Consider the following 12836-nt stretch of genomic DNA (forward strand, 5'->3'; position numbering starts at 1 on the left):
ACCATCTATGTTTTCTGGATGTGGCTAAATTGTTTTGATTTGGTTGCATACTACCTTTTTTTTGTTTGTTTGTTTTTTAAGGCATCCAGAGTAAAGACCTTGAACTGCTCTAATCATTAATTTTCTACTAACAACGGATCAAAAGTCTACATGTTGTGTGGTTGCTTGTAGTGGTGAAGCCAGAGAATAGTCACCTGGCTTTGCAGTTATCTTCAGCTCTAGGTCGCAACTGTATTGTCATTTTCAGCAGCAACTACGGGCTGCTTTCAGCAACAAAAAGATGTTACCTGTCCAGCACTAAACAGCAGACAGACAATGTTAGAGATGGCCTGATTAACATAGTGTAGCTGAAGAACATGATATTTTCTTTTTGTAGGATTTCAAAGTTGCAAGATCCAAAATGAATTTGACCCAGGGCCACTCTGCATGAATGGGAACACGTAGTAGACTGTACCAGTTTTCACCCGATTGTTAGCCATCAACATAATATTAAAGATGCTATAATCACATAAAAGTCTACACATAGGGGCTTAAGTAAAACAATTTTGTTGACTGGATGAAATATCTGTAAGAATATTTGTAAACTCAAGACTGAGCAAAATAATTGTGGTGATAATTTCAGCCATAATTGTGCAGCCCGTCCTACACTAAGACTCCAGCTGCCCTGTGACCCTTAAAAGGATTAAGTAGGAAACTATAATGAATGGACGGCATGAATAGATTTTATTTGCTGGCAGTATCCAGTTGAGAACGGGAAGCAAATGCCGCAAATATGATGCAAATAGCAGCCAGGGTTTCAGTGGAGGGATGTTTACTTAAATATAAAACAACCAATTCCGTGAAAATTGATAATGATAAGTCCATTCAGGCCTGGAGCTCTTCGCAACTGGTTGCCAGCATGAGGAAGCAGGGATCTCTTAATTTTCTCTTCTGTTTGCATTAATCACATTCATTCAGCATGCGTCCTTTTCAGCCCTTTTCTCTTGCTTCTGTGTGTTATCCTGAGCAGCCTGGATGACCGCAGTAGCAGAGCAGCTGCAGCAGCAGGAGAATGTTGCATCCTCCTTGCGTCTATCATGGTTGTCCTGATAAAGAAATTCGATTACAATTTCCTCTCAGCTTGAGATCTTCTCTCACTTATCTCTTGTGTACAGATGCTCTCTGTCCCGGGGGAGGCGTCCTTAACAGGGTTCTTCTCCACCGACCAACAGGAGCTCTGATATGAGATCCAAAATGGTAGCAGGTGCAAAATCCCAGAAATAGTGTCTAGTCTCCGTTTTTTTTTTTGTTGGTATCGAAGCATTATTTGTCGGATCTGCTCCCCCCTCCCTCCTTTTTATATTTCATGCAGGGCCATGTGGGACATGTCCTCGTGTGATTATGAGCCGTGACGAGATTATGAGATACTGATAATGCAGCCTATTTTGGAGAATGTGCCTCGATTCCAGATCTTCACGGTTCTGATCATGACAGTCAGTACAGAGGGGAAGAGAATGACTGGAAATCACACTGATTCCCTTCACTGCACTAAACCAGATACCAGAACCTGTCTCCTTCAATTGAATAACTGAGCGCCGTTGTGCTGCCTCTGATATGTGCTTTGTACAAGCTCAGTGGATGTCTGCTTTTACCTTAGGGATACATGCTTTTGCAAAGGGACCATTTTTTATTGAATGTTCTGACGCTTTTCTTTGATGCCGTCTGGTCATGTAAGAAAAGCCATATGAATGAAAAACTCTGCAGGCATTTCTTTAGAACCACTTTTACTTCATTTCTCTTTCTTATTTCCCCCCGTATTTTTCCTCATTTACTACTCAGAAGCTACGTACCTATCTGTTAGCATGACAGTCAGATTCAACTCTACCGATATATCAGTGTAAAATACATTTCAATCCATAAAGTGTAATAAAACGATGTCAAATAAATTGATTTGCTGTTCTTCATGTTGTAACACTTAAGTGTGTTAAATGACTTGTGTCACAAATGCCATTTCAGAAGACTAATGAGAACCAAAGTGTAATGGTCGCTGTGGCTATGTGAGTCTGTGAATTTTTGTTCAGCCTTAACAATCCAGGGCCAGGCGTGGACACCGAGAAATGCTGTCCGATTTATGTATGACTGCGTCACGTGAATTTGTGTGTTTCTTGCAGGAGTTTTTTGAGAATCCAGCGTTCAGGCCCGATGGTTTGAAGCTCTACCCAACGCTGGTGATCCGAGGTACGGGTCTGTATGAGCTGTGGAAGACGGGCCGCTACAAGAGCTATACACCCAGCGCCCTAGTGGACCTGGTGGCTCGAATCCTGGCGCTGGTGCCGCCCTGGACACGAGTCTACCGGGTGCAGAGGTGAGACAGTGAACCGGGCCTGATGGTAATGGTTGGACACGGGTGACTGTAGATTAAAGCGTCATTAAAGAGGAGCTCCACGCTGAAATGATTTCTTTTAACTGTACACATAATCACATAGATTAGTGGTGGCATGTGGGTAACTGTAGCCCCAGAGTGCCTCTCACACATAGCTGCTGGTTGTGTTAGCAAGCTTGATAACTGCTGGCAGAAAAAGACTTTTTACATGAATGAGATTTATTCTTCTTCAGTAGCAGTAGTACGTTAGCTGAAAACATTTTCTCAGAGGTAATTCTAGTGTAGTGAACAAAAACGGAGAATAGACCACCAGTCATTAACAAATATGACGTTAGTAATCATCAAAATGGCACTAAAAGGTCCTAGTTAAGAGTTTCCTCTTAAGAGTTATTCACAAAGCTGCTGAGAGACATTAGTAAAAAAACACAAAACAAGCAGAACTCCCAAGCTAAGAGAAGGGATGGATGATATCATGTTTCATCAAGTGAATGTGAAATTAAATATTCATCAATACAGAACAACTTAAATTATGGATGGATAGATTTTATGAAACAAAGTTAAATATTGAAATGTTATTGTATTCGGCATCAAATACCATTTCCAGCTGACAAAACAAATTGGGGTCCGATGATTAATAATTCTGTCACACTGTTGAGGCTGAAATCGTCAGCGCTGCTAAATGTATTTTACCTCGGTCAAAGTAGCATAGAACTGTGCAGCCATCTCCCGTGTTATTGGATTGGTTTGACTTGTTGGCGAGCCGACTGAATCGTTATTAAATGGCCATGGTCAAAAAATATGGATTCAAAGTTCATTGTCATTCTGTTTTTACAAAACACTGATGTGATAAGACACAGTACTTGCAGCAGCTGACACACTGTGAGTAGGTCTTTGTGACTTAGGAGTGCTCTGGATTGCCTTTAACCTCTCTCAGACTTGGGAGCTGCTTTTAAATTACTCTTACACCAAAAACGCCCGAGTGAGGACTGACACATCCTTGTTTTGGAGTTTCTCCAAACCCTGAGAGTGACTTTTGGCCCCAGGTTTAGATTTATTTTTATGTGGTTGCATATGTGATATAATATTTAAAAGCTATTGTTCCATCATTTTTAAACATCATCTGTCTCCTGCTCTTGTGCCGCCTATCAGGGACATCCCCATGCCGCTAGTGAGCTCCGGAGTGGAGCACGGCAACCTGCGAGAGTTGGCACTGGCCAGGATGAAGGACATGGGCACTGAGGTGAGACTCCAAGGCCTCTCATATTAAACCAAAAGGCAACGTGTCAGCTTATTTTGAGAAGAAGGTAATAGACTTTTCAGGTGGGATGTGATCCAAACCGGTACCTGGAACTCTGGTGGTGGCGGTTGCCAACAGGCAAATGGTGACTGTTAATCAGTAATACATTGCTTTGCTAGAGTAAGATGACAGATTAAAACACCTGCCAAGTATAGTTTAGAGCACACCCCTCCCCATTTATTGAATTTATGTTGAAAAGTCCATCCCGCATGAAAACACCAGGCCGGGGTGCACCTAACAGGCTCACCAGCACAACACATAAGGCTGAAGACCCCTACCAACTTCCATCAAAAAAAGACTCAGGATAAAAAGACTCATACAGACTGTTCATCAGAAAACGCATATGGGGTAAAGAGCCTGCTGTAAGCTTCTGTGAGGAACAAGCAAGGCATTTATCAACCATCAGGCCCAAATAATACACAAAAATCAGTGGCAAGTGCCTTTTTCCCACCATCACCACAACCACTTGTAAAGCCTTTTGCTTGGCTTTGCTTTGTCCTTTTTAAATTGCAATATTCATTATTAAAGACAAGCATTTATGATCACTTGCAAGTCTCTTACAGAGTGGTTACTTACTGCGCTGAATTCCCACTGAACTGTTATGTTGTGTTGAGTTCAAATCATTCGACCTAGTTTCCCACTGAGGTTTCTAAAACTTTCCAGGTTTTTTGCAGTTTAATGCAACTCACTGTAGGTGTTGATAAACCCGCAGCGCAGAAGCTTGCCTTCTTTGTGTTAAAAATAAATCTAAATTCAAACCTCCTAAGCGCTAATCTCTCTAATCTCTGTGTTGTTGTTCAGAGCTGTAGTTCATCCATGTAACTGAAGGCCTTTAAAGTTATAACCCTTAAATTTCAGTCCTGGTTGATTTGGTGACATCCATGGTTATCGTAGTTTAATAGCGCAGGTTCCAGAGTTCTGGGGGCAGCAAACACTCATTGAAGTTTTTAAATACAACAGACAAGCAAGTGGTGTATCTGTTTACAGTGCAGCTAATCAAACTCTGAAAACTGTTGTAATAAAGAAAGCCAGTCACTACCACAATCTGATTTCATGCTGCACACAGCATGAATAGTTTTTCAAGCAACAGCAGGACACAATAAAGTCGGTCAGCTTGCTGAGTTGTGCAGCCTGTCAACTGCAGCTGTTCACCTAACAGCTCACTGTGGCTGCATCTGACTGTTCAGTGCTCCGACTCACTGACCTACTGTCTAAAAATTGCCAACATGTCTTGTTTTGTAGCCACATTTTTGATGAACGATCACAGCTAACCTCAGTGACAATCACACTGTGGTTCCTGTGACTGCTTCACAATAAAAGCCAACTGTGTATTTTGCCAGTTTAATGCTTTAAATGTGAAGCAGCGGTAGTAGGGAAAGTTGGGTTTGCATTGGCAGTTCTGACACGGACAAAGGAGAGTGAAGAGTGAGGCTGATAACACTGAGGTAAAATTAGTAACGCTGGATTACATGCTGTCTTGTTTCCTATGAATCCCTTATGCATGTGAAGCCAATCTGAAACCAGTGCAGAATTGGTGGCCCCTGCCAACAGTGAAAACAACTATATCAAGAAGTGTTTACTGAATGTAAATACACTGAATGGCTATTGCTGAAAAATTAAGACTATAAAAAGCAATAAAAATGGGGTTTGTTTTATTGAAAATCTGAAGGATTATAATTATTAAACAAATAGCATACACTTGATGCGTACATGTTTTATATTTCAAACAGCCTTTTGCAGAATTTTGAATCGATGTAAACATTAGATTATGTAGGGAGATGTTGAGTTTCTTTAACTGTTTTGACCCATTTCAGCGTTTCTCTGTTGGCAGTGTCGCGATGTGAGAACCAGAGAGGTGGGCATTCAAGAGATCCACCACAAAGTCAGACCATACCAGGTAATGGTTCATCCTGGAGATGAAGTACATTCACTTTAATAGAGTCGGCGACCAGTTGCTGAAATGTTGTGTAGCTGTATTGCTCTAGAGACTTGTATTAAAAAAAAGAAGGGGAAAAAAAGGCTTCTGTTTTTTCACTAACAAAGATGATTGTGTGTTCAGGTGGAGCTGGTGCGGCGGGACTATGTGGCTAACGGCGGCTGGGAGACCTTCCTCTCCTACGAGGATCCAGAGCAGGACATCCTGATTGGCCTGCTGCGTCTGCGTCGCTGCTCCCCACAGTCTTTCCGACCGGAGCTGAAAGGAGGAGTGTCCATCGTCCGCGAGCTGCACGTTTACGGCAGCGTCGTCCCCGTCAGCAGCAGAGACCCCAGCAAGTTCCAGCATCAGGTGGCTAAGTCATCACTCCTGGCCTGTATTTTCTTTGACCCATGACTCTAGAAATTGAGAAGTAACTGTCTTTATCTGTCCCTTTCCCTCCTTCTTGTTTAGGGTTTTGGCATGATGCTGATGGAGGAAGCAGGGAGAATTGCCAGAGATGAACATGGCTCTAGCAAATTAGCTGTTATCTCAGGTGAGGAACAAAACAGCACATCATTCATCTTCTCCTTAGACGTTCAAACATCTATTTAAGCCATATCATGTGTTTACCCTAACCTGCATTGACACAGTTGTCATCAGGAAGTAATTAATCATTAGACATTTAAATGAGACTGTACAGGAGGATGTAGGATATGGATTTGTGAATTGGAAGTGTTCATAAAGTTTGCACCTCTTTTTTAAGATATTTAAGTTATTCAAGCTATTCACCGACCTGATGAACAGAATATGTGAGGATGTCAGAATATTTCTACATCATGTTCTAAAGCCACTCACAGAGCCTGGATCTGATACTGGATTTTTGAGGCTAATGCCGACATGGGTATTTTGAGTGCCCCATATATTAGCCAATATTGTTGGACCCTTTATGTTTTTTTTTTATTTATTATTATTTGCATTGTGCAAGCACAACACCAAATGCATAGTGGTAGACCGTGGCCAGCGAGATGCAGATAGTGTGGGTTTTCTTCAAAAGTTAATTAGTACATCATCATAATAGAAGTAGGTGTTTTTGGGGTTTTTTTGTTTGGTGACACTGTTTATATGGTCACATTAACATTTTCCCTCTGGAAAAAGAATCTTATATAATCAATATAATGCTATTTCAGTCATCATTCTGCGGTATCTTACATTGAAAGTTGTCAAATCATAGCATATTTTACGTGATACAGTAGCATTTGCACAGGATCACTTAAATTTGGTTATTAAATAATTGTGAACAGGATATGTAGTGAGTGGTAAATTTACAGTTGAAAAATGAACTTGGCAGTGATCTCTGGTGAACAAACTATGTTATGGTGACTCAAACATGTCATAATTTCTTGCGACTTATCAGCTGAAATATACACTAGTACAGATATATAATAAGCTCAGATTGACTTATATCAGTCGGGCTGTTGTTTTGTGCTAGCACGTGAAAAGAAGTCACCAAAATAACTGTAAATCAGCAGTGTTACAGCTTTTCCAGCAGTGGCTGTTTGATTTCTGTGGGTCTTCTATACTGAGCACCTTGTCTTCTCTGGTGTGTTTTTCAGGTGTAGGAACAAGGAACTACTACAGAAAGATGGGCTATGAGTTGGAGGGACCATATATGGTAAAGGACCTGTATGGACCTGGAATGGACTGAACCTTGACAATGTTTTTATCTGGACAGTGGATATACACGCACATACACACACATAAATAATTGTATTTATCAAGACAATGTTCTCCACGATTGCTGCAGTAGGTTCAGTGAAATTTGTCTTGTTTTTGTAGCATTAGAGGAGATAATGGTTGGCGCTTTCTCCCAGTCCGTGCTTTTTATCTGGTGCACACCAGGCAACGCAGTAGCATATCCTCCACTTTAGATAAGGATACGCTGTGAGAGGGTGAAAGGAAGAAAGCCAGAACATCTTGTGGACGAGGTTTGAAGTTCAATCTCAGATGCAAACATTTTTTTTATGCTACAGAAAAATAATGGTTTTAAAAATAAAAAAAAGGAAATTTTTAGTCAGTTTCTTTTTTCTAAACAGCTAAACACACAAACAATGGCATGCTGACATTTAGCTTTCTACAGTGAAACAAATGGGTACCACTTGTGCCTTTCCGATGAACTCTGTTTCAGCAAGTAGTACTAATTAATTTTGCCAAGAAATGAGAACCATCCTGCTGCGACATTTTTTAATTCCACTTAAATGTCACATTTGTCTGTTGAATGTCTCGGTATCCCCTGAATAATTTTGGTGTGTTCGTCTAGGATGAGAAACCTGTTTAGCATCATTGTTTGAGTTAATCATGTTTATGTTGCAATTAAATAGAAAACCCATTATGAGTCAAGCGTTGATTAATGGTTGGCAGTGGATGAATGAACAGTGGGTAGTGTCCTCGCTGGGCAGCCGTTGTGAAATTGCACAATTTCAATTTATAGGGCAGGAAATCGAATATTAGTGTTACATAAATTGCTTTTTAATGCCCCACAGTTAATCCTGTTTCTTGTTTGTTTTTTTTGGTCATGCATATTTGGGCTTCATGTATTCTGGTAAATTCCATGTTTAACACATCACTTGGCCATTTTTTTCTCAAGGAATAAAGTATGTTTCAGTTACTGTTTGTGTCCTGCTTTGTGAGAGAAGTTCTCGGATGATACAGAAACTTTTGTGAGACATTTTCCATAATTAAATCTAAATGACAGAATAGCTAAAAAGGCTTTAGCCTCCAAAGATATCGTTTGTCGTGAGAGTGGCTCCTATGATGTATTCCCCAATGTCAAGGGTGCCAGCCCCGGCAGGAGACCCCTGATGATTGCCCTATGAGAGTGTTTTACTGGCTCATTTGACACAGCCTTTCCAATTACATCTCCATCAGTTACCTGTCTGTTGAACATTGACTGAATGCTGTGTTCTGCCACACTGTTACTGGAAAGGGTTTGTCATTTGAAAAATATCTAACAAAGTGCCAAACGCTCATGCGGCGACCTATGCCTCATATAGATTCCAACTGCACGGGGCAATTGAAGCTGAACAGCCATGCGTAATTTCCTGGATGCGGGCCCCTGTGTCGTGACTGTGCTGTGTGTCGGTGCAGTCCTGACGCATTGAGGAATAGGCCACAATCAGGCTTTCTCTCCACGCTTGCTCACTTGTGCTATCAATTGTGAAATCTGAAAGGACTTTTCCCTCCGCGCACACTCTGAGTCTGTGCCGCCAGCTGATTTGTGCTGTGGAGGAGGCCGACCCTGGACTAATCTTCACTGCAACATGAGCAGAAGTATAACAAGTTCAGTTAAACTCTGCTGAAGTGAAGGTTACAGGTCTTGTCTACAAAACTTACCAAAGAAAAAGGCTCTAGGTGTGTTGACATTGTACATATTGTACTCCTCCCCATGTGTGCATTATCTGATATGAATTCATTGTTGTAAATTGTAATAAATGATGATCATCAGTAAGTTTACACTACTGTAGTTAAAATACTACAATGGATACTTTATTGTGGATGACATATCACTAGTAGTCACCACCTTTATGTAAAACATTAAAATATAAATACAACAAAACTAAATGCTAGTACTAACAGAGGTGCAGAATCAAAGTAGTGCTAAAATAATTACTCTTAATATCCATATTGGACCTGGACAAAGTGGTCCATCATAGCCAGTGCTTAGTGCATACAAGTCAGTGTGACAAAGATTAAGTTATGTGTATTTGGAATTGCATAATTTTTTAGCTACGCTAGCAGCATGGCTCTAGGGATGGCAGTGTTAGTCTGTCAGATTACATAACCCTGCTGTACTGTGTGTTATTAGCTAATGTTAGAATGCCAACAAGCTGAACTAAAACAGTGAACATGGTAAACACTGGATCTACTAAGCGTCAGCATGTTAGCATTTAGCCTCACAGAGCTAGCATGGTTGTAGACCTGTGTTATTTTAAAGTTATGACATGAGGCAGACTAATTAATTTGTGAGAAAATCATCATGTCAAGCCTTTAAAGCACCAAGCTCTGTCCTGAGATCACAACAATTGTGAGGATTGGGATGGGAAAGGTTTCTAGTTTTACTTTGAAAGTTTATTTTCAATTTCTTTCAAGTCAATATAATATTGACATGACCATGTGTACACTGAAAGAGTTTTTGGTCCCTGAAATCACTCTTGTCCTGCTGGCCATAAATTGGTTCCAGACTAGTGCGGTAATAGCAAGAAATGTGGGACCAAATCACCAGTACTCATTCTGTTTAAGTAAAATTCATTTACAGTGGGGAGAACAAGTATTTGATACACTGCTCATAGCTACACTTCAACGGTGAGAGATGGAATGTAAAACAAAAATCCAGAAAATCACATTGTATGATTTTTAAATAATTATTTTGCATTTAATTGCATGACGTAAGTATTTGATCACCTACCAACCAGTAAGAATTCTGTTTCTCACAGATCTGTTAGTTCTTCTTTAAGAAGCCCTCCTGTTCTCCACTCATTACCTGTATTAACTGCACCTGTTTGAAGTCGTTACCTGTATAAAAGACACCTCTCCACAATGGCCAAGACCAGAGAGCTGTGTAAGGACATCAGGGATAAAATTGTAGACGTGCACAAGGCTGGGATGGCCTACAGGACAATAGGCAAGCAGCTTGGTGAGAAGGCAACAACTGTTGGCGCAATTATTAGAAAAGAGTTCAAGATGACGGTCAGTCTCCCTCGGTCTGGGGCTCCATGCAAGATCTCACCTCGTGGGGCATCAATGATCATGAGGAAGGTGAGGGATCAGCCCAGAACTACACGGCCAGACCTGGTCAATGACCTGAAGAGAGCTGGGACCACAGTCTCAAAGAAAACCATTAGTAACACACTACACCTTCATGGATTAAAATCCTGCAGCGCACGCAAGGTCCCCCTGCTCAAGCCAGCGCATGTCCAGGCCTGTCTGAAGTTTACCAGTGACCATCTGGATGATCCAGAGGAGGAACGGGAGAAGAGGTGGAAACATCATTCTTTGGGGATGCTTTTCTGCAAAGTGGACAGGACGACTGCACCGTATTGAGGGGAGGATGGATGGGGCCATGTATTGCGAGATCTTGGCCAACCACCTCCTTCCCTCAGTAAAGGGCATTGATGACACCCAGGGCAACTAAGGAGTGACTCCGTAAGAAGCATCTCAAGGTCCTGGAGTGGCCTAGCGTTCTCCAGACCTGAACCCAATAGGAAGTCTTTGGAGGGAGCTGGAAGTCCGTATTGCCCAGCGACAGCCCCAAAACCTGAAGGATCTGGAGAAGGTCTGTGTGGAGGAGTGGGCCAAAATCCCTGCTGCAGTGTGTGCAAACCTGGTCAAGAACTACAGGAAACGAATGAGCTCTGTAATTGCAAACAAAGGTTTCGGTACCAAATATTAAGTTCTGCTTTTCTGATGTATCAAATACTTACGTCATACAATAAAATACAAATTAAAAATCATACAATGTGATTTTCTGGATTTTTGTTTTTGATTCCATCTCTCACAGTTGAAGTGTACCTATGATAAAAATGACAGACCTTACATGCTTTGTAAGTAGGAAAACCTGCAAAATCAGCAGTGTATCAAATACTTGTTCTCCCCACTGTATAAAGCACCTTTCTAAACCAGAGTTACAAGGTGCTGTACAATGAAATCCTTAAACATATCAAAAATTAGGAAACGGCAATAAACAAACGATAGTTAAAAAACAAGTCAAACACATCAACAATAAAAACTACAAATGCATTAAATTCAGCTGAAGTGAATGAATAAGAGCCTTCAGCAGTGAAAGTTAGCCAAATCAAGTTTGCATCATCTAAATATATTATTTTTAGCACAAAGCTCTGTTTTACTATCCCTCCACAGAGCTCAGTGAGAAAACTTGACGACCATAGGTGGAAAATACCTACTTGATTTGACTAACTTGGACTGCTGAAGCCTCACACTAACTTAAGGCATCATTTCGCCACCAGTTTGGACAGGACGAATAACTAAAGAAATTCTTGAAATGCACATATTAAACAAGACTAAGCAAAACCATATCTCAACCTATATCATCTCCCCATATCAGTCATCAGATGCAAATATGCCATAAATCCATAAATAAGTATGAATCTTGAGCACTGGGGTGGTCAAAGATTGTCTGAGTGATAATACCTATCATGTTACTACTCATACAAGTTATAATTTCATGTTTATTTAAATGACATTACAATTAAAGGGGTTTCTGGACACAATTCATGTTATAATACATATCTATTGTTTCAGGCCTGTGAGAAAAAAAATCTGAAATACATAGTCATCTAAGATATGGACTGTCAATGACTAAGACTGATGACCAGTAATAAATGCTGTGGACTCAGCAAGGATATGATCAGCAACAATCCCCAATGCCCAGCTTTAATTTCCTGTTCATGAGGGGGTGGTATATTAGTTCTAGTTAGTCACCATGAGCCCCATGCTGCCATCCCTTTTAGTTTTCAGTGCAGGTATTTTACAAATGCTAACACAGCAGCTCTATACTTTAATAAAGACATCCAAAAATGTTAGCGACTCAAAGCAAACTGGTATAATATATATAATAATATTTTAAAATAAGACAGACAGAAACTCTAGCAAGAAACTAATTTAAATTTACAGAAACCTGAAAAATACACCTGGATGGAGTTAGCCGTAGAACATTTTGAGGCTTTGTGGTGGTGTTACGTTAGACCGCATTATATAGACAGGTGTTCATAATAAACTGTCCACCTTAATTTATCATAATGTATCTGGAGAAAAATATACCACAAGCTATGGCATTGAATCAAAACCTGCTACTGACAGTGTCAACAACAATCAATACCTATTAATTAGTGTCGCAAAGGTAGCATTTATTACGGAACTATTAAAATGGACAAATGTTTCTAGTTTTTTGTTCACTCACTTTACATATATAAAAACACCTGGGGGCCCAGTGAATCCATGCTACATCAATGCTTGGTGGAAATACTAAGATAATAAGCACAAAAGAATGACATATAAGCCGTTAGTGACACACTATTCAACAAGTAAAAAGCTCATTGTCCACTAACAATGTTAAAATTAACATCTGGAATAAAAAGGAGATAATCAGGACTCACCAAGACACAGCAGACCCGCAGCAGTAGCAGCAGTAAGCCCTTGCATTTCATTTTACACACACACACACACACACACACACACACACACAC

General features: G+C 40.5%; 1 protein-coding gene across 1 annotated transcript in view; it reads left to right on the plus strand.

The window, feature by feature from the left end:
* Positions 1 to 8242, plus strand: part of elp3 (elongator acetyltransferase complex subunit 3) — a 27095-nt gene extending 18853 nt beyond the window's left edge. The window contains exons 10-15 of the mRNA XM_046060423.1: positions 2151 to 2344; positions 3512 to 3602; positions 5491 to 5556; positions 5719 to 5946; positions 6049 to 6130; positions 7191 to 8242. Coding sequence (XP_045916379.1) covers positions 2151 to 2344; positions 3512 to 3602; positions 5491 to 5556; positions 5719 to 5946; positions 6049 to 6130; positions 7191 to 7282 — 753 coding nt within the window. The 3' untranslated portion in view covers positions 7283 to 8242. The remainder of the gene's footprint in view (positions 1 to 2150; positions 2345 to 3511; positions 3603 to 5490; positions 5557 to 5718; positions 5947 to 6048; positions 6131 to 7190) is intronic.
* Positions 8243 to 12836: the final 4594 nt, after the last annotated feature.

Source organism: Micropterus dolomieu, linkage group LG10 (assembly GCF_021292245.1).
Source record: "Micropterus dolomieu isolate WLL.071019.BEF.003 ecotype Adirondacks linkage group LG10, ASM2129224v1, whole genome shotgun sequence".
NCBI lineage: Eukaryota > Metazoa > Chordata > Actinopteri > Centrarchiformes > Centrarchidae > Micropterus > Micropterus dolomieu.